The sequence below is a fragment of the Galleria mellonella genome, unplaced genomic scaffold (assembly GCF_026898425.1).
Source record: "Galleria mellonella isolate WM207_F2 unplaced genomic scaffold, CSIRO_AGI_GalMel_v1 utg64, whole genome shotgun sequence".
Classification (NCBI taxonomy): domain Eukaryota; kingdom Metazoa; phylum Arthropoda; class Insecta; order Lepidoptera; family Pyralidae; genus Galleria; species Galleria mellonella.
The window spans coordinates 6,888,873-6,916,571 of NW_026442133.1; the positions used below are offsets into that span (position 1 = coordinate 6,888,873).

Genomic DNA, 27,699 nt, shown 5'->3' on the forward strand with positions numbered 1-27,699 from the left:
GTGTGAAGATATTAATATTTACTATTACATAAAATTATCCCAGATATGTTATACTTTTTGTGTGAATTTTATTTAGTTGAGAAAAATAACATCGTTGAAGAATAAATCAAATTAACAACGAAAAAAAATGTGGAGCAATAAATATTAAATACTAATAACATCGATTTGAAAATTTTGTGTGTCATCTTGATTCGTAAATGAAGTCTGCGAATTACCATTGAAGCTGCACAATCGTTAGGAAACTCAAAAACAAGTTCGTGTCGAATGATGGCGCGTCATGATAACAAATTTTGAAGTAGGGTCGTCTCGACACGTTCATGAGATTGCTACAGGTAAGGTGATAAATCTTGGATTTAGAAAACAAGCGTCAATCTGCGTTTGGTTGTTTGAAAGTAATACAATGCTTAAAAGAACTTTAAGTAATAAGTTTTTTAAATAATTTTTCTTTTCATTGTTAATTTAATGTTACCTTGCCAGTATCATTACAAAGTAAATGAGCATTTAAAAGAATAATAAGCATAATAGAAGGACAATATGTGTTTATCTAATAATTATTTGGTTTTCATTAAAACTAATAAATGTTTCTGGTGTTTACAATTTAATAAAATTTGATCCACGTAGCTTGCTAATGTTAAATATTATGAAAAACATAATGAAGTTTTCTAATCTTGTAAAGCAATCTTAAAATAACGAGTTAATGTTTTAGTTTGCATGCTAATTATTACTTTAAATACAATGGGTATTTCAAAGTAAAAACTAACATTTTAATTTTTTTTTTTTTTGTAACCAAATGTTATTGTATGTTTTATTTTTTATTTGAATAAACTATTTTCATTATAAAATATATGCATTATATCTTTTCATTAAAAATCAGTTTTTTAAAACCTAGATTATCAAGAAAAATATATTTAAAGTCATAAACCAAACGATTTACAAGTACTAATAACGATTTTTCCTCATTTTCTCTTACTTGCATCACCTCAATTGAATTTGAGAACTTTTTTCCCCATAATTTTTTTTCGGTTTCACCTCATTTACATAGATATATTTTATGTTTCCGTTCATTTTACTCTAATACCGTAAGTATTACTGAAATAATCTACTATCACTGGTAATTTCAATGTTTTTTGCTCAGTAATTATTATATTTGAAGGCTCGCAAACTAAAAATTCATTGTTAAAACATAGGTAGTTCTTGAAATCTAATTGCTAAACGATACGAATTTAATATCATGCTGTAAATCCGCCCCGTAATTAGTTCACCGAGATATTAATGAGGTTATAACCTCGTAATATTCTACTTGCAACATCTATACTGAAACAACCACATCACACATGCACCATTATTTACGCACATCCACGCTAAAATAATAACCCCACGTCAGTTGCGTATACATGTAATAGAAAGTGCTTCATATACCTACCTCGTAAACCAAGATAGACGTGAATCTCAAATTGAGGAATATCTCGCCTTTCACTGTCTGTATTTATTTACTTGCGCGAAATACAAGCATTGTGTCGAAAGCAAGATTGACTTAAAATCGCAACAATGCGATCGAGCGATAAGTGAAGACGATTATAGACAAAAGTATTTTTATTCAAAGAAAAATGCGATATCAAAGCGGATCGTTATCTTTTCAAACTGCAGTACAAATTGGAAACTATGAAAATGTAGTCTTTGTACAACATGCTTTAATTGGATTTCGTAGACCCAATAAACAGGAGTGCCGTTTTGTTATACGTTCTGGGAAACGATTTTATTAGTATAAGTATATACATATATACCATATACATATCTATGTATAATGCCATTCTTCACCAAGAAGATAGACAGCTTGTGAATTATATGATATAATATACAGTATTTATTCAATATTTATTTTATACACAAAATAATTATTTGAATACAAACAGACATACAATACATTGACAGATCCGATAAAATATTTATTAATCACTCTTTTCAAATACAATTATTATCACGATGTTATTTCACCTATAGAGACAGAAAAGAACGAGAAATTGTGTGCTATATTCCCTGTACTATATAGATATATCACATTAAAAAAAAATATTTTTATGACAAATTCTCTGCAAATATTTTGTACATAGATAGGTAATTTTATTTTATATTATTATGCGCAAACTTTTAAATAATTTTCATGTTAAAAGAAACCGTAATTTTATTCTAGAGTATTCGTATTTTATAACCTTCAATCCTATCTTAGTAAGTCCACAATATCTACAATCCCATTGAGAAGCTCTATAGAAAAATTTTAATTAGTAACCTTTCTAACGAAAGACATTTCATGATTAGTCAGCTCAACAGCAGTTTTTACTCTCTTTCCATAAACTAGTTGTAACAAAATGTGGTCAGTCTTTGTTGTAAATTTTATTCAAATCTGTTCCGCCGTTTCAACATAAACATACAGACAAGCATTTTTACATATTTTCACGTTTAGGTATTAATAGATTAAATATATAAAGCAATTTATTAAAATCATGTCACCATTAGTAGCCGAGGCTATTCGAAACAAAAGCACTGACTTGCTTTTTACTCGCAGATTTAGATCGCAGAGATCACAGATTAGCAAAGCAATACAACTAGATAAGGCAACTAGATATCCAGATATCTAGTTGAGTCACCCAACTCACATTTCTTGAAATAAAATTTTCCGAATTTGATAATTCTGATCATCATTGTGACTTATGTTTACTGATATTATAACAGTGAAAGTGAGTATGTTTATTACCTCTTGACGCCTTAACGGCTTAACCATTTGTCATAAAACTTAGTATACACATAGTATTTAAAATTATGAGCAAAATAGGCTACTACTTACGAGTATGTCGATCAATCAACATACCTTGGTTAAGAGTACGAAGTTGTGGGTAAAAGCTAGTTGTAATTGACTAGATACTACTTAATTTACATTTTGATAAGAAATATATTATAATATAATAATTCTATTTCTAATCCAAATTATTAAAGTCCCTAATAAAATAGGTATGTGATATAAGTTAGACATATCAATGGCCCCATATAACGCACTAACGAGCATAACGGCTGTTACACCAACTTTTTACATAACTTTCAAAGTCATTTTGCCGATTCCAGCACGTGAATCTAGAATAAGGGTCACCCTTTATTTTTTGTTAACATTTATAATGCTTGTAATTTAGGAAGATATCTTCCTATAATATGCGTGATTTCCATTGAAATTATAAGTTAGTAATAAATAAAATAGGCTTATCTAACTTATCTGAATAATATTTTTATTGATTTCCATTTTTTAAGTGTAGCGTAGTAGTAGCAATTGGCGTTCTGTAAAGTGTCTAATGTAAAATGTAATGTATGGTAAAAATACTTACGTGAATTTATCTTAATCCTAAAAGTCGTAAGCAAAGCTGGTAATGTTTTTCAATCTTATATATCAATGTTACCTATAATTTACTATACCTAATAAGTCAATGTACATCTACACAATTCAATACATTTATTTACTTCCATGTAATACAACTAACAAACTGTTATCAAATTTATAACTAAACCATAATAACAAAATTAATATTTTTGCTGATGATACTGTTTATATATTGTAGAATTAAAATTTCAATATAAAGCAGTTTTTTTGAGATTCTTTAGTATAAATAACAGTCAATTTAGTCAAATTTATATAGTAGTACCAATTTAAGAAAAGTTTGAGTTTACGAGAAAAGCTCAAATGGTGACATCGTATAGACAAATGCAGTGATATGGCACGAAGACCTCACATGTATTGAGAGAACCAAGCTGTCACTGAATGCAACTGCATCATAATTACTAGTTATAACGTTCTGACTTGGTTTACTTTCATCCGATAAGCCATGTCAAAGGGATTCGTATATAACGAGAGCGGCCTAAAAACACTTGATACCAAAATGTAACCTCACACGATTTTCCAAAATAAGTAATATGTTGCATATATTACTCGTTTTGGAAAATCATTTTTAGGAAATGAAAATTATGTACTACAAAAATATATTTCGAATTTCATTTATTTCAACTTTAAAAGAATGCTTCCATGATATCACTTCGCTTATAAACAATTTATATCCTTATCATAATCATCAGTTCAAATATTTACAATTTTATAGTTACTAACAAATACTGAACTTCTGTCTGTACATAATCTACTTAATTACTAAAGTAGAAATGATCAACGACTGGTTCTTTTTTAACACACTTTACTTTTAGTCAGTGGTGATAAAAATTCACAACACAGCACCTGCTATCTATTTAATTACGATACAACAAAGTAGTAAGCCACTCAGGTCTGGATTGTTGTGGCTTGTACTCTGGTGGACTAAGAGCTAACGGGGACGCTGCATCAGCTAGAGCTACAGAGGATGAGGTTTCTGTCACAGCTACACTTGGTTTTCCTTTCAAAATAGATCTCAATTCTTCGTTATCTACTGCTCTATTTCTCTGTAAATTTTCTCTAGTTTCTTTCATCCTTGAAAGTTGCTCTCTTAAGCTCCTGTATTCTTCTAAAAATTTTTCAAGCTGTGATGCTCTAAAGTCAAAATCTTCCAATGGTTGACCGGTTCGACTATAATCACGAAGGCCTGAAAGATCTAACAGAGGTGTAGCGGACGGTACTGTGGGCTGTTCCCTCGATGGCGATGCGGGAAGACTAGGATTACGATGAATCCTATTACCACCCGTAGAAAGGTCTAAAAAACTATTTGATCGTCGCCCAGAATGCCTTTGTCTATTTTTTTCATAAGGTCTATCAAAAAATGTAGCTGAATCTCCACCAGAACTATTTCTTCTACTACTAAGTAAAGGACTACGACTATCTCCATCTTTTCTTCGAGGAATAGTATAGAAATAATAAGGGTCATGTTTCAATTCATTCCGTAAATAAGAAGAAGTTCCTAAAGCACTCATTTCTATTAAGTCCGGGTAGTTTTTTTCACTATCGCTCCCCGAAAGGTCATTATCAAGACGATCGCGTGTTCGTGGTCGAGGACATGATCGAAGATTATTATTAAATCGATTGTTTTCTGATAAAATCTCTACATGTGCACTGAGGACTCCTGTTGAATTTGAACTCTGTACTGATTCTAAAGTTTCATCGGCGCTGTAACAAAAGAATCAGTATATTAAAATTTAATTATAAATAATATAATAATAACAATTACACTTATTTATTTCTCAGACTAAAGGATTTATAGCCTGTATCCAATTTAGCCTGATGTCTTTCTATATATAACGGTGGCCATTTAATATTTAGTCAATAAATTAACTATTATAAATGATATTACAATTTGCACATTCATAATAATAATAGAATTAATAAATTCTTGTTGTATCACGCAGGCAACAATTTGGTAAGCATACAAGGTACATAATTGTTACCTGCGTGATTAACATAACCAAAGATAATAATAGTGTAGGCTATAGTTACTTTATTTAATTTTTTTCGTTGTAAGCTCATGGCTAGAATATTATATTTTTATTATATTTTATTATAATACAACAGATTTTGCTCAGAGGAATATGATGCCCACAGCCACTTTCTACCATCGTACGGCTCGCCGTCGACAGGGTGTTCATCCTCATGTACTACAGCCTCAATGGTCGCGTACTGCGCGGTTTCAGATATGTTTCCTTTCACGAACACTCAGATTGTGGAATGAGCTCCCTGCCGAGGTTTTTCCAACAGCCTACAGCATGGGGTTCTTCAAAAGGGGGGTAAAGAGGTTTCTTCAAGGTCGGCAACGCACACGTAATACCTCTGTTATTGCAGGTGTTCATAAGCTACGGTAACCGCTTACCATCAGATGGACCGTATGCTTATTTGCTACTTCAGTGGTATAAAAAAATATATTATTATATACATTGTTGTAAATATAAATAAATAGTTAAAAAATTATGCAAATACTGCAAAACCAAGGTTATCGTGTGGATATTGTCAACTGAAGTCTGAAGAATTCTTCTCCACTCACCTCTTAAAGAATTCTATTTATGTACCCCAGAAATGTAATATTACTTGTAATATTGCAACAAAATTAGCTAGGGTGTTCCATTAAGTATTTCAGCAATCGATCAAATAAATCTCTGTACATTCCATTTCTTTTAAACTCAGGTATACAAAATATATTTTATAAAATAAATTAAATAAATAATTTGTTTAAGTATTTAACTTATATATATATATACCCTTAGATATACTAATCAAACTTATTTAAATTAAGTAATATCTGTTTTCGTGTTATTTCGTAGTTCAAATTAAAGAAATAAATACCATTAACGAGTTACTAATCAGTAAATATCAGCATTTTATTTCCACTAGATGAAAAACCTCATAACTTTACCTGTATGAAATTTACTTACTTCTAGGAACGGAATTATTAGTATTGAGTGTAACTAGAAAACTTTTGTAGGTTTTACATAGAGGTTTTTATGAAGTAGATTTGTATATCGTAGAACACTTTGAAACATTATATTTATACTCGTAGACTTCAGAATTCTGAAGTTAATTATTGATAAATAATTGATATTTCTCTTTTAAGTAATAAAGTAAGTAAAGTTTAAGTATTGATCTCAGCCGTTAACTGTCCACTGCTGAACATAAGCTTCCCCCTTGGAGGGCCAACAGTTACCACGTTTGGCTGACGGGTTGGCAGCCACAGTAAGGCTTTAGTGATGTGTTAAAAATGTTTATCGTATGTAAATGTTTATATCAGTTGTTATAGCGAATAGAGAACCAAAAAAAAATTAAAAAATGCATACTTTATTAAAATTAAATAAAATAAATCAAGTTTATTATATAAATATAATCATTACCGTAAGTTGTAGTCGCTGAATCGCGGTATATGAAGATCTCTTTCAGGAACACTATTTCTTGTATTTCTCGAACTGTACTCTGGCTGATGCCATGCCGTTTCTGTAGGTGGTGTTATAGATGTATCTACCTCTTCTTGTACCTCATTTCTCAAATAACTTTGATAGTCATCTTCCGGATCATGTGAAGGTACATTTCTATAATCTCCTCTTTTTCGACCTCCTTCGTTAGGTATAACTCTTGGAACTTCAACACTGTTTTTAATATTTGCCTCTATTTTTTCATAGCTATCATCACGATGATTTGTTGTCACAATCTGTTCATTCCACCTATCTAATTGTCTTTTTTTACGAGTTTCATAAGCACATAATACTATTAAACACGAACTTAATACTATCACAGCAGATACTGCCATCCCTGCCATAAGAGCTCGCCCACCAAAACTTCTATTTTGTGGTTTCTTTTCAATTACCAAACTTAAAGTCACTTCTGCTTTTCCTGCACGGTTTTCAGCATTACACGTATAAGATCCAGTATCCTGAATATCTGTTGATTTAATAGTTAAATTACTAGTTTTTCCTTCACTACGTAACATAAAAGTCCTTCCAGAATTGACATTAGTCGCTGTTGTATTAGCAAGTAAACGGCCCGCTCGAATCCATCTAACTCGTGGTGCAGGTACACCCGATACTCGACATACCAGCGTAACTTCTTCCCCTTCTACACCTTTAAAATGAGTTCTAGCTGCGCTTACTTCTGGTCGACACGCAAAATCTTCTAGATCAAGACGATCCCACGATTGAGACATTAACCGGGGTGGTAGAGCACAATCTGGTACTACTGTAGCAGGCACATTTCTTCTTATCATCCAATCCCGCATTGGTCTTAAAGCACAAGTACAATCCCACGGGTTATTTGCTAATTCCAAACCCTTTAGCGATCTTAATGGCGCTAAAACGGCAACATGTAGGACCTGCAGTTTATTTTTACTTAACTCTAAGTATTCAAGAGATGCTTCTAATCCAATAAAACCTCGGGGTCCAATTTCAGATATTTTACAGGCACTCAAAGTTAGCCGTACTAAATGAGGTAAAGCTAAAAACGCTTCATCTGATATTTTTGTTATAGGATTTCCACTTAGGCGTAACTCACGTAGCTCCGGAATAGAATCAAAAGCGTGCGATGGTATGTTATCGAGTAGATTGCGAGAAAGATCAAGTTCAACCAAGTTTACAAGAGCACGAAATGCAAAATTTCGTATAGTTCGCACGTTGCAGGAGGGAAGATACAGGCGTTGTAGATTAAGAAGACCAGCAGCAGCAAAAGCATCATTACGAAGAATAGGTAAGCTATTTTGGGCAAGATCAAGAAGTTGTGTGGTGGGATCGAGCCGTGGTGGGACAGCGGTGAGGCCAGCGTGTGCGCACAATGCAGATTCTTTGCCACTCCGCCACTTGCACTCGCAGTGGTGGGGACAGTCGGCGGTGGCGGCTGCCGCCAAAGCGAGTATCAACAGCACCCACATGCCCCGCACCAGCTCACCCCGCACCACTTCGTTCGTCTTCACCTCCGAGCGTCATCCCCTGGACGCCTTTCCTGTAACCAAAAGAATTCATATTAAAACAGTTTAGTATGTAACGTACAACAATACACGCGAGATTGATTTATTTTTAATTTACATACATACGAGTATATAGCATTTAGGCTATGTATCGGCATAATATTGACTAGGTAGAAGTAACACTCTCGTCAATTTAATAATAATGATAACACATTCGTTGTTCGAGCCTTCCACAAAAATTGAATTCCTTTTATCAGCGCGGTCGTCCGCCACTCAGACAACATTAAAATATGCTCATCATCATGTTTTGAGCCATAAGATGGCGCTTTATATATTTTTTTGTTATGTCAATTTAAATACTAATGTTAATGATTTATCTACTTAGCAGTCGTGAAAATGTACAGAATTTCGCAAAAATTAAATTAATACTTTATAGTAGTTTATTATTTATTTATTTGATCCATTTTACTATAAAGTAGATTATAATATTCTTTATTAATTTAATTAGTAATAACTATTTAAATACATTGATAATATTATATATTATTGATATTTATCCATATCGTGTATACTTAGACTATGACTTACGCCTTAGACTATGTTTGTCTATAAAAGACTGTCACAATTAAATCTTTTATCTATTTTTTCGATATGGTTATTGTTGTCGACTCATTTGGTGGTACCAAGTTCAAAAATAATAAAAATATTACAGACGTAACATTTTTTACATGGGATATACACATAGAATGTTTCCTAGATATGAATTGTACATGACTCAAATTTATTCACGTTATATATAATTGTTAACCCTTCTTTGCATGATTTTTTTTTTATTGGTGACATATATCAAGGTGATATAATTCATGTTCAAAATTATAGGAAAAATTATTAACAAAATAAATTAGACAGCTATGTTTTTTTTTTCTGCAATGGACATTAAAAAGGTATCCAGACACGATCATCTTAAAGTAAACTTGTTCTTTTATATAATTTTTGAGCATTCAATGTTATGATAGAAATTTCCACCATTATGCAATGAAGGGTTAAGTTATTTCTTATTACTTCTGTCGGTAAGAGTTCACTCTACACTTGTCTATACAAGGTAATATAGATTGCCAAATCATAACAGATTGCTTTTCATTATTTATGTGTGATAAAGTTATTTATTAAATGAGTATAAATATGTAACAACCTTATTTTAGTAAAGGGAAGTAGGGAAATAAGAGAAGTGTGATTTTGTCGACATCGATACACTCACGAAGGAAAGTATATTAGTGTTTCTGATTATTTATTTTAGTTGCGGTTTATAAGACAAAGTAAGGCAGTAAAATTACTAGCTACAGAATAATAATATCTAAGCTCTCATAAATGACAATCAGGACAACCCACATGGGATACTATGGGTACCTACATAAACTCATAACGTTTGAGATGATCTATTAGTCACGGTTACCACTTTCAATCAGATACGCCAATTGGTTATTTATGAATCCACATCTTTTACGACTTGCAAATAACCTACAAAAACATATAATACAATATTATACCCTGGTATAGGCTGATTAGAATAAAAAAATAGCCTATGTCTTTCTCCTTCCCATATAAGTATACTTATACAAAATTTTATAGTAATTTATTTAGCCGTTAAGACGCTGTAAAGTAACAGATTATAAATAAACTCACTTTCACAATTATATGGAATATTGTAAGGAATTCTCTTCGTTACACTCTATATTATTATTTTTGTATATTATTATTTACGTATCAAGCAACAAATCATATACTATTCCAAAATAATACTTTCCAATGAAAACCAATCCCTGTCGAGAAATTAATGAAATCATTTATGTTAATTTACTGATTTCATCCATATTCATTGGGATGGCCTAAAAACCAACAATTGAGCTCGGTTTCCGCTGAACATAATATGTTCATTCTGTGTAACAAATTGTACCGTTTTATTGGAATCGAACTTTGCAATCATTGTACCAATATTATTTAAATATTTAATTACATGAAACAAATTAATAATGGTGTTTTATAAGAGTTTGGAAATAGGTATTTTATTCAGAAAGGTAAATACAATTAAAACCTAAATTGTATTTACCATTCTGAACGTCAAGTTTGAGTTATAAGATGAAGGTATATTCCCTATATTTTAAATGATAATTTTCTAAACCCACTATTCTAGGCTTAACATCGATTTATTCCAAAAAACCTTACATGTATAAAACGTTAAAGTTACCTATAATATTAGTACGATACATTCATCATGATCATCGTCATAATAGTCTTTAACTGTTCACTGCCGAACATAAACCTCCCCCTTAGGGAGTTTTGGTAATAGTCGCTCCGCTTGTCAGGCGGACTGGCAACCGCAGTTAGTCCCTTTAGAAATGTTTTAAGAAGGACGCTGCTGCCCATTTCTCGCCCTCCCTTAGTCCCCTTTTACGACATCCACGAGAAAGGAAAGATAGCCTATTCTATGCCGGGACCACATGGCCTTATACATTACTACTTACTACTAAATGTAATTTATTATGAGTTTCTTAAATACACAAAACTTATTCGAGAGAATTCATGCTCACCATTGAATTTTTGCATTTTAGTTATTTTTGTTATTAAGTTGTTATTTCTAAAAACAAAAAAGAAATGTTTCTATAAAAAGGGTTTCAATGCTTTTAATGCCCATTCGTCTTTTCTTTATCTTATATAAATAAAAATGCCTACAATTGTGATCCCATAGATATCATAAGTCCTTAGTAATGAAAAAAATTAATTAAAATAAAACTAATTACACTATGAATAATATTTTTATTTGTAAATATAGCTAGAAAAACGGGAATTATTTTTTGTAAATAACGTCGTCCAAATGTAATCCGTTACAGTCACGGCACTCTTGCAAACGCCTTCTGAAATTGTCGATGACTGCGCGGCACGGCACTGCTGAAATGCTTGCCATTTCTCTGCGGATGTTTTCTTTTAGGTCATTAATTGACCGCGGGTTAGAGTCGTACACTTTAGCCTTAAGGTAGCCCCACAAAAAAAATCCATTGGAGTCAGATCCGGTCTACGTGGTGGCCAGGAAATGTCTCCTCTCTTAGAGATAACTTTGTTTGGAAAAAGTTGACGGATAACGGGCATAGCAGTATTGGAGGTGTGGGAAGTTGCTCCATCCTGTTGAAACCATGTTCGGGCATTAAAGCCTGGAAAGTTTTGCAATTTTTGTGTGAAAAACTCCTCAATCATGGCCACGTATCGCTCCGAAGTAACAGTAACAGCACGCCCTCTGCCGTCCTCAAAAAAGTAAGGCCCTATGATGCCATGGGCTGATATAGCGGCCCAAACTGTAACTTTAGGGCTATGTAAGGGCTTCTGGTGCTTAAGTTTTGGATTAATCGGGCTCCAATAGCGGCAATTTTGTTTACTAACATGTCCGTTAATGTGGAAGTGTGCCTCATCAGAGAACATTATGTTATTGAACGAAGTAAACCGATTAAACATTTCATTAGCATAATTCACTCTCTGAATAGCATCAGTTTCTTTTAATTCTTGCACCAACTGAATTTTGTAAGGGTGCATAAGTAAATCTTTCTTCAAAATCCGTTGTAACGATGTCCTGGATACGTTTAATGCACTGGAACGCTTACGAGTTGACTGTGTAGGATTTTCACGAATAGATTGTGCCACTGTATCGATGTTTTGTTCCGTACGTGATGTCCTTGGGCGACCCAACCGCGGTTTATCTAACATCGAACCGGTCTCCTCGAACTTAGCAACCCAATTCTTAATCGTTTGGAGAGCTGGGGTGTCATCAAAGTTGTGTAAACCTTTGTGTTCTCGAAATTTACGCCTCGCCGTTGCGTTGCAACCGTTGTTGCCGAATTGTTGTTTTGATAAAACTCGCGCACACAAAACGCACGGTCCGCTCCGGTGAAACGCTCCATCGCGATTAAATTCCCAGAAACCGAAGATACTGCCCCCGCTTCCCCTGCACCGCTCACGCGCGCCGTTTTCGTTTACTTCAAATTTTACTTTTCTAAGGACTTTTGGGCCACCCGTACAAAGCCAGCTGTAAATGCCCGTGTGTTTGTATATTTGCTGGATTTATGACTGAAGTTGTGTTCATGATGGCCTCGTATTAAATAATGTTATAACATCTTGTTTGGCCGTTGTTCATGTTACTGTATCCAGTTTGTAGTATTTACTAATACTATGCACTGATGATTCAATGGTCTGGACATTTTTCTTTATTATGTACAAGAAATAATTTAGATCTCAAGATTATAAGTTCGAATCACGCCGATATTACAAACTTGACTTGTCTCTTTAAACTTATTTTAATTCTCTATCAATAGAAAACACCATTAACAAATCAAATTTAGTCTATAAACAAATGTAATCTCGCCCCCTACCACGTTGAATTCAAATATACACGGTAAAATGTGGAAACATATCAAATTTTACGTTCAAGGATGACAGAAAGGATGACAGCCGTAAGCATAATTATGTATTTACTGTTTTTATTTAACGTCATCTGCCCCTGTGTCTGCGAACAAATCTTACAAGTTAAAATTTGGCCGGTTTTCGGTACACGATTGAGCTTAAATTTTACCTGCGTACCTATATCGTCGTCGAAATGCTAAGCCCGCGTTTTTTTTTTACTGTTACGTTAAAATGACTTAAAAGTCACAAAACTAGAGAATACTGATAACAAAAACAAAACAAAAGTGCCGTACAATACAGTCAAGAAATTCCCTGTAAAACGTAAATCAACAAGGCAACCCTTTCGCCAACTTGGGAGATTGGGAGATTTTAATTGTCTAGTTTTTTATTTAAATAAAAAACTATATTACGTAACGCGTTGTTCGAACCCCCTTCTCGCTCCTGTAATGCATCATGAAATTTCACAAAACCACCCCCCATAACAATTGTGTTACGTTTACGTTGCGTTACTTGAACGCTCCCTAATCAACTAACCAGTGATATGGACTTCCGCAAAGTAACGTCTACTTCAGAAAAGTAAATAATTCTATATTATATAATGAATTAGTGTACATTTCCGTAATAGTAGCTCCGTATCAATTTTAGGCAAAAACTCGTTTGCTTGCCATTGTGAGATAACTCGGCATTCAGCGTTTTCCTTACATTCAGCGGAATACAGGAATAAAGTAACAGTTCGGGGCATCGTATTATATTCTATATTCTTTATAGGTAACTAAATTTCTCATATTTTTTTTTAGATTGTCAACGAAACGAGAGAATTATTTTTATTTTATGCCTGTGCAGATATTTTCCACAAAATAATGACTCACAAAGAATATTATTTGAATTGAACAGTAAACCCTTACAAATAGACATACATATGAATACAAACATTTGTATCGTGCAGGGATTAAACTCTCAGTCGTCGAAAGGACTGCCATTCGATGTTAATTATGCACCACCAATATTATATTTATAAAGCTTAAACTCATGATATGATAAATAGATATTAAAGAAATATTATTTTTATGTTATTTATAAAAAAAAATGTAAGTAGAAGTTACTATATGAATCCTTGGTGAACGCTAAGAGCATGAATATTTTGAGATTGATAACCGTTAATCATGCTAAACCTCTCAGGCTCAATAATATCATACGCTCAATAAGAAACGATCATTTATCTCAGCAGAGCATTTTGAAGTCGTTGTTCAACGATTATTCATCCCAGAAATACTCGTACAATTTGAAGTCGTCGCTTCATCTAGTGGTGTCGTCTTACGCTGTGTTTGTTTGTATTGTCGCCACTCAAAAACCTTCCATCCCTACTGGTTACTTTTTGAGTTATAAGGCCGGTGTTTTCTACGTTTAACAATATTTTAAAATATAATTTTCTATGTGACAATATTGCTATCATAAATATGTTTAAAAACTAACTTTTATAATGTAATCCTGCAGCTATGAGCATTTTCAAAGGATATCATTTATTTATCATTATCTACTCTTCAAACCCTTTTATACCCTTTTATTCCTATGATACCAATACTAAGGGTCTTTCAATATTCTTTTGTCACGAGATCTAAATTTGTATATAAAATTTCAATGTTCAATTTGAATGCCAAAAGTGGTAGTAATTCTGTTTGCAAGATTTAACTTAAAATAACTAACACATATTTGAAATTTAATAAAGTTTTCTAAAAATGTAATACTATATAATTTAAACGAAATTTTCTATATACGTAAAAATACTAATATAAAATAATTAATATGAATTGTAATATCTTGAGAAATTATCTAATCTAATAAAAAATTTCACACACGCACAGGCGGTGCTCGAATGAAGAATACTAATTTTCAGTCGTTACTCATAGCCGTGTACAAAAACTCGGACCTCTTCATTGGAGTAAATTTCCCATTGAATACATCCCGAGGTTAAATGTCCCAATTATTTACGACCACGCTTTCACATTCGACCTTTCAAGCCTCGAAGGAAAACGAAAGCGCTTTTTATTGCGCCTCTTTAGCAAAACGATGAAATTAAGTTGAGTTTATTTTATTTAATAAGTCAATTCTATTTCATTGAGCGTACCATGTTTAAAAGATTTACTCTAAATTTGATGACTTTATTTATAAAAACATTAAACCGTTTATATAAAAATTATTCATGGTGATTATATATTGCCTTGGAAATAAATTTTCCCAGTAAGATTATAAAGGAACCACTATTATTTATTCTAAACATAAGTATTTGAATTTTATTCGGATTATTGTATTATAATATACATCATATTATGTCGTCATCATATCAGCCATCACCTATTCACTGATGAACATGGATTTCCCTCTTGGGGCGTTTTGCCAGCAGTTTGTCTTTTTAAGAAAATAATTGTGATATGGTAAATTTAATAAATTTTTAAAATTTTGTATAAATTTTTCGTCATATCATAGATTTAAAAATAATAATATACCTTTATATAAAATTAGAATGTATAAAATGACAATTGTTTCTTTTCAAACTTAGTATCAATTGAATAAGTATCAATGCGATCAAAGCGCTGAAAGTCTATACCGTGTAATTCCGGTATAGAAGGGCTTGCCCCTTTCTTTTCCGTGGATGTCGTAAGAGGCGACTAAGGGAACTTAGTAGTCAAGGGATGGGCAACATCGTCCGTCTTAAAACATCACCAAATTCTAACTGTGATTGCCAACCCGACTGCCAAGCATCACAATTAATGACAAAATAGAGGGAGGTCTAACAGCGGACAGTTAACAGTTGATATGATGATGATAAACGCAAAGAACTGTAGCTCTTTATAGCAAATAATACTAAAAGACTATAAAAACACTTCGCAAATTTATTCGTAAAAAAATATTTGAAAGTTATTCTAAATTAAACAGTCATGAAATGAAGTCTCATGCGTTACTTAGTTATATAAAATAACATTAATCCATTTAATAAATTAAATATTCAATATTTGAAGAAATTATAAACACTCATTTATTTATAATAAAAATGGATTTTATGAGTTTCTTGCTCCGTAATAAATAATAATAATGTATAGTAACTGTAATAGATAGAAACTTAATACTTTTATCATCAAAATATCCTCTCCAGCGGTAATACAAGAAAAAGATGTTTCATTTCAACGAATTCTATTCATAAGCGCTGCCGTCATATCCTTCGAAAAATTGCTCTGAATTTATCGAGGCGTGGTCAAACTACTATTCAGTTATAAAAGAAAATGTTCGGATTAAAATTAAATCAAAACTTTTTTATCGTTAGTTTTGATGTCATTAAGTAATCATCATATTGTATATAATACTTCGGCAAAATATAAATATATATATATATATACAAACATATATATATATATATATATATATATATATATATATATATATATATATATATATATATATATATATATATATATATATATATATATATATATATATATATATATATATATGTATATATATCTGTGAGTGTAGTTATTTTAACTAACTTGTTTAATTGCTTTCTTACACCATTGATTTAACAGCAATTTTTTTCCAAGGAGTATTATTTGTAGCTGAATTATCATAGTTTACTTAAATGATTGCTTTAATTCCCATGTCTTAAAAAACATAAAATTATTCCAAGGATTTAAAAATTCGAGATTTTACACAAGTTTTTTGGCGATTATAATTAGAATGAAAATGTATTTTAGATTAAGCTCGAAGGCGAGGCGACGGTGACGTGAACAAATCTAATGTTTCTACGCCTTAACATGGCCGGGTTAATCAAAGCTAGCAACAAATCAGTTATTATTTTCTCTCCCCTAAATTCTATTCTATATTTAAATTATAAAATCAGAGTTTAGCCATAATTGTAAGAACGTCATTCATCAAGTAAATAAATATCTTATATACTTTAAACTTTTTAGATATTTTGTACTTTTTAAGATATACCTAAAACATTTACTTAAATCGTTTTTTTTTTGATAAATGAAGCTAATTTATAAATTTTAAATTAGCATATTTTTATAAGCATTAACGTATATTGAAACACTACTTATATACTCGACTACTTAAATGGACACTTATCCTCCCGAAGCCCACGTAATCAGAGACAGTTGATATCACTCAAAATATTTTACGAGATATACCTACGTGAAGCAATAGTTTATCAGGATTTTTTTGGGATAAAATATCACATTAAATGTCCATTAAGTTCTTTGTGCCTATAGTTGCGGGACGTAGAATGTTGATAGATGATCGATGGCGTCAAAGGATGGCGTTAATTCACGGACTTACCTCAAATTCGCACTGTCCACTGCTTTATTGAACGCAGTCGAATCTGAAAGAAAAGGAAAAAAAATTAAAGTTATAGACAAATTACAGACAAGTTATAGACAAACAATAAACATAATTTTTTTTATTTTATTACTTTAAAAAAAATGGTCCAATATTACATAATACTGAACATAGAACAATAATTTCCTAACCAAATAATAATATTTTTCTTTCAGGGTAACAATGAAAAATGCATTCATTAATATAAATATACGAATATTTCAAGACCTACTGTTTCAACAAAATTAATATGAAACTAATATTGACCGATTTATATAATCAATAAATATATTTTTTTTTATTTGATGAAGATATCGAGTAACCTACACAATACGTTTATATCTTAAAATTCTTAAAAGGATACTGTCAAATTGAATTTTTTTTAAGTTAGTTAACATGTTATTATAGACTAAACCAAGTAACATTACAGATAGAGCTCCCAAATAATCGTGTACAGGCGAGTACTGAAATAAAATAAAAAGAATTTTTGCCGCTGCTGTAATGGTATCCTGCAGATAATTTATAGGGAATTTATCTATGGGCTACGAAAACGCCCCGAATAAATTCTACGTCTTATAAAAGTCCATATTTTATGTTATTACACTGGAAGGTAAAACTTTGCATACTTTGTTAGATCGATTACGTATGAATATAAAATATATACACAGTTCGTTTATATATATATATATATATATATATATATATATATATATATATATATATAATGAACGCAGTTTTCTAACTATTAAATATGAAAACAACAACTTTTTCTTTAAATTACAAATAGAATTGAATTTAAGATGAAATCAAGATCTGCAATTACTGTATTGACACTAGTTTCACATGTAAAAATATGTATTATTAATTAGGTTATTTTTAGTTAAAATATAAAAAAAAAATATTTATCTAAAATTCATCAAAGTACTTACAACACGTAAATAATTACACCTAATTATAAAATCGTTTTAACTCTTTGACAATGTCTTATTTCGAGTTCTCTCCTATTCCATTATTCTTATTTCTTTGTGAAGATTCCCAATTCACATGATTTATAAACAGTCAACGAGGCTTTACCGGAAATTTACGACGTACCGCTTAGAGAGCTATCATCACATTGCATTAATTATATTATAATTACGCTCTTAACTTTGGAATTTAATAATTATTTAAGTACGGTGGTCAACAATAATTTATTTTAATACAAATATTTGTTACATGCTTTAAAAGAAAGAATTAAATAAAAAATATAAGAATTTAATAAAAAAATTAAAACGATGAAATAATTATATAATAATATATATGATAAATTTATTCACTTAATATACAAAATTTTATTATTTATCTTTTTAAGTAAGTTAATCAGTAAGGGCCGATTGCAAAAATAAATATTTTTCAGCCAATATTAAAAAAGTAATTTTTTCCTCATAATATCGATTATCTACTTTAACTACCAGTTTATCCCTACATTCAAGTATATTTTGTGTATATGTTACGTGTAATTCTCGCTAAATCTCAACTCAGTTAATTAAAAAATACTATTATTACCTTTACATTATATAAAACAGAATCTTTAAGACTAGGTACGATAAACATAAGGTATATTCATAATCATAAAACATTTTCGTTGCCTAAACTACCCTCATATTATTTGGCGTTGATGTTACAAAGTAGATATATTTTATTTTATTTTGTAGTCCATATTTTGATGTAAAAAAACTAACTTTGCTATGTGGCTATTGTCACTTATTTGTTTTACAGAATACTTTTTATTTTTCTGGTCTGATCTTAATATTTAATATGTTCTAGTTGTTAAGCCATCACATTGTGTAAGATCTATGTGTATACTTGAATCGTGCTATATGTATCGAATCAGAATAAATAAATTATTATTATTATCAATCTTTTTCTTAAGAGTTTAGGCATTCCCGTAGTAGTCTCATACTTTGTTAAGTCTGAAATGAAATTTTTAACAAAATCTCAAAATTAACAATTTGTAATTGTAAACTTAACAAAAAGTGCAAAAAAAATAAACATGAGGGTTAAAACTTCATGAAACCAAATTAGGTACACGGAGCGTATGGTTAATTGTATTCTACAGAATTTCGTATACATAATAAATTTAAAATATTTTAAGAAGCGGAAGTGTTTGTTCTCGTCCGCAAATATACATACACACATACACACACCGAGAGAGAGAGAAAGGACACGAAGAAGGTACCTCCTACGTGTGGGAATCGCGTAAAAACTAGAATGTTTTTATGTTGTTTATTTACAAGCAGTAACTTACAATTATACTTAGATCTACATATTCACATTCCCTTTCCTTAACTTACTCGTGCTTCACCGACTTTGAATATCAATACCAGATTTAACAAGCTTCTATTGCTGACTGCTCCCGATTTACGGTAAAGCCGCTCTACGAACAGGGATTTTGTGTCTTTGTTTACCTATTTCCCTAACAGTCTCCGTTATTTATTTTATACCCAAAAAAGCCATGGACTTGTCTCTTATTTTATTCTGCCTTTTTGTTTATGCCCTTCGTTACCTTTCCAATTTTGTACATTTCCTGTGATTTTTTTTTTCTTTTTTAATAAACAGTATTTATCTTTGCGTAACATTATTTATTGTCCAAATTTTTATCCACACAAAACAGCTATATATTAATACAAGTCAGCTGAATACGAATATGTAGACACTTGTTGTTACACAACTAATAGAAATTATAATCTTTGTACTTCTATGATGTTCATTAATGTGGTGTCAATCATGTTTGTGACAAGTATAAAGAACGATGACCACTCCTCTGCTCCTATAAAGAATAGTGCGATGACATATAATGCTAGTTTATTTTCAGATGCTCAGGTAATAACTAAGTTAAAATTCCATTAAAATTCGTTCACGAGGTTCAGCATTATACTCCACCCATACAGAAAATACCAACACAACAAAATATATATATATATATATATATATATATATATATATATATATATATATATATATATATATCGACAACATATAGTGAGATATTAAATTAAACATACTGTTAAGATTCCAATACAATTGGCTCCATAGTTTCTCGTAATATGCTTTCTAAAGTATATATTTTTTTATACAACTTAGAACTGCAAACATGCTGACGGCCCACCTGATGGAAAGTGGTAACCGTTGCCTATAGACATGTGCAGTATCATAGACATAATAGAGTATACTGTTTCGCCCATGATATCCCTTATGCGTTGCCATTTCTGAGGACTCAAATGTTATTCCTCTATACCCTGTAATTTTTTTGCCATACCCCACCCTTCAAATCGAAACACAGCTATGCAAACATAATTTCTTCACGGTTGAAACACGAATGGGACAATGGTACCCAAGCAAACGACTATTGTAAAAAGTCTCCCTCTGGTCAAGTCAAGTCTCCTTCCTTTTACTCATCTCCAAACAAAATGTCCAAATTCTTTTCTAATCAACATGCAACACAAAAACGAAAGTCCCATCAAAATCCTTCCATATTTTTATACAATACGCAATGTGTAAATAGATAGCGTGATGATATGTACCCTTGTATATGGTCCTTTCCCGACCCTTGTACAATACAATAATGAAAATTTCATCAAAACCAATCCAAGGAGTACTTTCGTGATATTCAAAATACCATATATACACAGAATTTCAAAAAATTGGGTTCTATGAGTATATCAACACACATATCTACTGGTAGATTAAATTTTCGGAAAAATATTTAACGTGCATTAAGGTGCTGTTTCTGTTTTATTATAATATAGATAGATAAAAAATAACAATTTTAAATTACAGCTACTACTCTTGAATACAAGATAACATCCTTCGGCATTCACCATAGATTCGTACCTTGTACCCAAAGATTACCTTTGCTTTTGCGGTTTCTATAACTTTTGCAAGGAGAAAACTTTAATTCCCTGCAGGCAACACAAACTAGCTTTTCTTTCTCAATAGCAGAAATTTCTAACATTTACAACATAGCAACATTGATCAGATGGTTGGTCCTACCATGAATTTTTTTCCGAATTTTCAAAGCCGATCGGAACACAGATTTGGTATTTTTAATAAATACCACATTAAAAATTACCACATAATAAAACTTGTTTCAAAATATGTAAAATAGTAAAATGTCGACATTTTGGACTTTTAATGATAGAATTTATGACGAATGAAACATTAAATTTTATTTACTTGGCAAATTTTGGTATGAACAAAAGATGATATGATATGATTAAATTGGATCCGTAAATTTGGAATTTCATTTTATGATAGACCCCTAGTTTTCCATACGATAGGCTTCTGCCTATCGCACGCATTAACAATGACGAACGTATTGCAATTAGGTAGGATAAAAAATTGCAGTACAAGACTTTATTCTATTTCAAACTGTAACTTCGTAATAATATAAAGTACAGTAATTACTATTTTATTAATTCAACCGTCAACTGTCCACTGCTGGACATAAGCTTCCCCCATAAGGGGAGTTTTGCCAGTAGTTGCCACGCTTCGCAGGCGAGTTGTTAACCGCAGTTAAGCTTTTTGAGATGTTTTAAAAGGAACGCTGCTGCCCATCTCTCGCCATTCCTTAGCCGGCTCTTACGCCAGCCACGGGATAAAAAGGGATGGCCTATTCCATACCGAGACCACGGGGCCAACCAATAACAATTAGGTATTTTTTAATTCAAATTTGATTGCAAATATACATATCCAAAGCAGTAAATAATTCATTATCTTAATGATTGATAACTTGAAATTTCGACTTTGCGTAATTGATCCCTGTTATATAAATATGTTAAATTATGGCCATGTAGTCCCGGCATAGAATAGGTCACCCCTTCCTTTCCCGTCGGTGTCGTAGGACGCGACTAAGGAAAAACGAGGGATATCCAGCAACGTCCCTCTTAAAATATCTCTATTTATATTAATTCTATGAAAAAATAATTATACAATAATATTAGTATATATATATATATATATATATATATATATATATATATATATATATATATATATATAAATATATATATGTGTGTATATATATATATGTGTATATATAAATTAAGATTGTGTTTCACAAAAATAACCGACCTCAGTCGTGGTAAAACCAATTATTTATTTTTATTTAAAACTAAAGTACTGAACTAATTATGACAAAATTTCTACGGATAAAATATACTTTCAAATAAAAAAATCATTTTCTAAATCGTTTTATAAATGTTAAATAGAGTTATGAGGTAACTAACATAAATAAAATGCATACTACCAAATTAAGAACTTCCTACCTCCTTTTTTGAAGTCGGTTGAAAATCAAACCTTTTAGGTTAAGCTTATTTAACCTGTGTTAGGTTACAGCCAAGTTGTTGCTAGGTATGACAAATGATTTGAATTATTTCAAGGAAGGCCTATAATTTACGTGTACGTATTTGTTATGTTGTTAAATATTTACCTTATACGCCTCTATAATATTAAGGGTCGAATGACTTAACACTGATGGATTTGAATATAATACTGGTAGTTTCCACAGATGTCTAAAATATTGTTGTCTTACAATAATAGCATAACAGGTTAGAATAGAATTTTAAGTTGCTTAATAATAATATACTCAGAGAATTGCGAGTACAAGTGGATAAATTAAACAAAAAGCTATTTTTGTAACTTTGTCCGCATGACCGAAATATACCTATTGATTGCCCGGTACACTATATATAACCTTTATTCTTTTCATTTCCAAATATTATAAGAATGGCAAATTTTGTAACTATTGGTGACTAAAAAAATCGAAAAAAAACTGAGTTTAATATTTTACTAATTTTTGCTTCTCACTTCGTTCGCATAACCGAGATACGAGTATATTTATTAATAGATAAATAGTTACCTATATATGTCCTTCTTCGTCCCATATTGAATGTGTATGGCCTATCCAGTTACAGCAGGGTCTGAGATAGGGGAATGTAATCTCACCTAAAGTGTTCAGGACTGCTATAGAAAATGTATTCAAGATGCTGAATTGTAATATACGAATCCATAATATATATCACTTCTCCAGTATGCCGATAATTTAGTTGTATTGGCTGACTAAATATGAATCTCAACAAGAGGAAAGCCATGTTCAATAACTTCATTTCAGATCCAATTACCGTCGACGGTAAAACGTCAAAGAAGTGAAATAATACTATACCTCGGGCAAATTACGGCTTGGCCGGGATCACTTCAATAAAGAGATCGATAGATACATTCAACTAGGATGAACAACATTAGGAAAATGCTACAACATCTCCATAATTTCACAATCCACAAATTCCACAATCCTTGAAGACAAAAGTCCTTATCTAACGCATTCTCCCCGCTATGTCTTACGATGAAGAGACCTGAATCCGAACCGTAAGGCTGGTGCATAAATTAAAAGTCACACAGAGAATGATGAAGAGAGCTAGAGCTATACTTGGAGTTTTAATACCATTTAGTAACGCAAAAATTCGACGAAGACCTAAAGTGATTAACATAGCTCTCATAGTATTACCGTGTACCAAATTTAATAGTGATTGGTTAAACCCTAAAGGTTCGAAGTGATGACAGACAAGCTTATTTTCATATGTATGATATCAGTAAGGACTAGCGCGACCTGGCTTGATTTCCTATATATATATATATATATATATATATATATACTAATGAATGAAACTATACTATTCTACTACTATTACTACTACTACTATACTATTCGCTGGTAACATTCTATAGATTATAGAAGAAAATAATTTAAAATCAGTATGTTTCAAATGTTTTCACTTTACGAGTATAATATGAATAATAAGTATAATATAAAACCTAATTAAAATTATGTGATATAATTGAGGAAACAAAACTTTTAAAAACCATCTTAAAATTTTTGTTTTATTTTAATTTATTATATTAAAATACTTGATTTTATTAACATAATACTTTAATCTCGTTATCATTTTTAGCATCCACCAGATATTTAGAAGACCGGCGGAATTTGATCCATCTCTATTATCACCTAAATGGAAGATGACAGATTTGCATATTTTTAAAGCAAGATTTATTGAAGTGAAATAAGTCCGACGTAAAGAGGATTTTATTATAAAAATCAATAATATATTATATATAGCTTGCTAACAATTGTATTGTTATCTTATATATAGTAATTGAGCTTTATCACGATAATAAAATTGTACGTCTTAAATTTGTTTAATGTTTATTTGTTGTTAAAGCTTTTTCGCGAAAATTTGCTAAGGAGACTAGAAATAAGTAATGGAATCCAAATAATCATTTTTACAATTGGCGTCAAAATGAAAAAGATAAATGCTAGGATAGATTTTCATTTTAACTATAGAAAACTAATTAACGATATATGAATTACAAAAATGTTTAGATAATTATTACTCAATTACGCCTTAACGGCTAGATGGATTTAAATGAAATTTGGTATACAGATAGGTTATATCTGTATTAATATCGAAGATTTCGGAATTGAAGTCCTTGTTCTTAGTTTAATATATTTTATCCTGATTCATGCAAATAATGTTTAATAAATAATAACAAGTTACTGTTAGTTAGATATGACGTTTCATTAAAGTTTTATAACCTCATAGCGGTTTTACTTATAAAGAAGGATAAGCTATCGCTATCCTGTTGCACTCTATATTAGATATCTCTCTTGGGCCAGGTGCGTGCGTGTAATCTAATACGACATATTACACAGTATGTTTACATAGTATATATCCACGTAAAAGTTTATGGCCGAAACAAAAATAAGAAACGTATGAAGAGTTTTTTTGGACATTAATATGTCTTTATCTTAAGTACTTTCGCAGAATCTAATATTTTACAATAATCAAAAGAAGTTAATCACCAATAAAAGCATTTTTTGAAATTATTGTCATTTTATAACTACGATATTTTTTTTTGATGGGTGAAAATGGTATGGTGACCCCGCCTGCGCTAACGGGATACGCTGGCGGAGCACCAGTGAAGGGTGATAGATGAGAATGAAAACAGGCCAGTTAGCCCATCATGATGAATCCATCAACTACGATATTAACATTTATCTTATTTTTTATAATCCCAAGACTGCTTGTATGGATTAGAATAAAACTATACTGTATGTTAACTCAGGGTGGTCAATTTGAGTAACACGTAACATTCAAATATATTCTGTTTAAACGTAGTTGATTGACATAAAAAGCATCCAAATACTCAAACACGTATTAAAACTTTCCCATTAGTAATATTAGAAGGATTCATTTGGTGTATTTTAATAGATTTATACAATTAAAACAAATCTATATAGAGAATATAATGGAGTAACCTAAATGTAATTAAGATAGTAAAAGGAGTACAGTAAAGTAAACGTAATTAAGAAACGTGTGGCTAGTACTTACGCACCTACCTGTATTTTATTTTTGTACTCAAGAAAATTAAACGAAAAAAGCAGCTACAGCGCTCTGAAATGTCAAGGTCGCAAGGTGAATGGCTAAAATTATAATGATCATGCAGTCAATGGGTTAGTAGGTACTTATATATAAAAAATTCAGACAAGCCTTGAAATATATCCTATCCTACTAAAATTATAAATGTAAAATTTGTAAAAATATTTGGATGTTTGTTACAGCTGAACAATTTTTAATTAAATTTGATACACGAATAGGTTATATCCTAACTTATTACATCGATAGAAACGTATAATTAGATAGCATAAGTAGTTTATAATATTAACCGATTCATGCGAATTAAGATGGTAGTGTAATATTTTATATATCTACTAGCTATTTCTCGCGGCTTTGCCCGCGTGAATTACGAATTTAGAAGACAATATTCTATATTAGTTTATATAAGTACATACTTATTTTATTAATGTGAAATTGAAATTGTTTGTATACTATATATCGGTACCCAATATCGAATACATATATTTAGCATCGAGTAGAAAATAAACTACTTACTTTTTATGCAGAAATTAATTTGTCTCAGTCACGTAGACGAAATGGCAAGTTCAGGTAATTTTAATAAAACCGACTCAACCGATTTTCATGAAACTTTGTAAATGTATATTTTTTGCTCGCAGCAAAAACTTGAGAGATAAGATAGTTTTTACCCGATGAGAAAAAAAATCGACGTAGTGCGAGACAGACTCGCGCACCGAGGGTTCTGTACAAATTATAATTGGAAAAAATGTTTGTGATGTATTGTAATTATAAATGTACTATTTTTGGATTTATAATTTTTTGTATGGTACGGCATTACTTCCTGCTAAATATGATTCATGACTGTACATCAACAGATGTTACCTTACATGTTTTGATAGATTCCGCTTGCAAATATATACCTACGCTATAAGCAGCAATTTATGAAACAGCAACAAAAGCAACATTTTATCTTTTAGTTATGTTGATTATACATATAGATTATACTTATAAGTTTGATTTTCTCATATCTTCAAAGAACTACAGACTTGAGCATTTGATATTAATTTCAGCATAACTCTAGACTCTTCGTGTTACTGAAAAAAGAAGTCTTGACATACGGATAGACAGGCGGAGAGCAAAGCACCCAATAAGGGTTTCGTTTTTCCTTTTGATATACGGAACTCTAAAAATGGTTCCAGTAGATGACGGTAAAGGTGAAACAACATTTGCCATTTAATTTTTCGGAAGCAGGGATGAAAAAACAAAAAATCACCAAAAAACGGTAAACTTTGGTAGTTTAGTGTTCTTTAGTGATTTTTTATTAATATTTAGTTATTATATTTCCATTACAATATATATCCTGTAAGTCAAGATATTGAAAACAATATTTGCTGTAACTAATTGTACATGAGGGGAAAATTAAAACATTAAAAATTAAAAAGTAAACTAATGGCATGATAACTCGCTATGGCATACGTTTGAATGTATTATTCGTTATACCAACGTGGCAACCTTATGAACATTGCATAAATTTCATAAAATTATTTGTTTTTTAAATTATAGATACTTTGTTTCATTAAATATTAATAATTAATTTAAAAGAAAATAATAGTAAGTAACAAAGGCAGAACAAGAAAAAAGACTTATCTTTTTGTCATAATTTTTATGTGTTTCAACAAAAAAACAAAAAAAAACCTAAAAATGTGTATATATTGTATACTTTGTTTAATATACCTTATATTAAACAAAGTATACACTATATACACACTTTTAGGTTTATACAATTTTGTTTTTGTTTTAGATCTATTTATCTATTTATTTTAATCATTCAAAAACAGTTTATAAAATAATATTTCTTGAATTGTATCAATGAACTACAAAACTACAACCTCCCAATAACAACAACCACCTACCTAAGCAATTAAACACATGTATTTTGTGAACGATTATATTCTGAATAGCATTCAGAAACAATCGTTCACTACTTTTCTAGACGTAAGCCCTAAAATATATCAGAGTTCAAAATAAAATAACAAAAT

The 27,699-nt window shown here is 30.9% G+C and overlaps 1 protein-coding gene across 1 annotated transcript in view; it reads right to left on the reverse strand.

Moving 5' to 3' along the window:
* Positions 1-4,028: 4,028 nt before the first annotated feature.
* Positions 4,029-27,699, reverse strand: part of LOC113512626 (leucine-rich repeat-containing protein 24) — a 57,382-nt gene continuing 33,711 nt past the window's right edge. The window contains exons 2-4 of the mRNA XM_026896530.3: positions 17,172-17,214; positions 6,835-8,428; positions 4,029-5,125 (exon numbers count right to left, since the gene is read on the reverse strand). Coding sequence (XP_026752331.2) covers positions 4,279-5,125; positions 6,835-8,357 — 2,370 coding nt within the window. The 5' untranslated portion in view covers positions 8,358-8,428; positions 17,172-17,214 and the 3' untranslated portion in view covers positions 4,029-4,278. The remainder of the gene's footprint in view (positions 5,126-6,834; positions 8,429-17,171; positions 17,215-27,699) is intronic.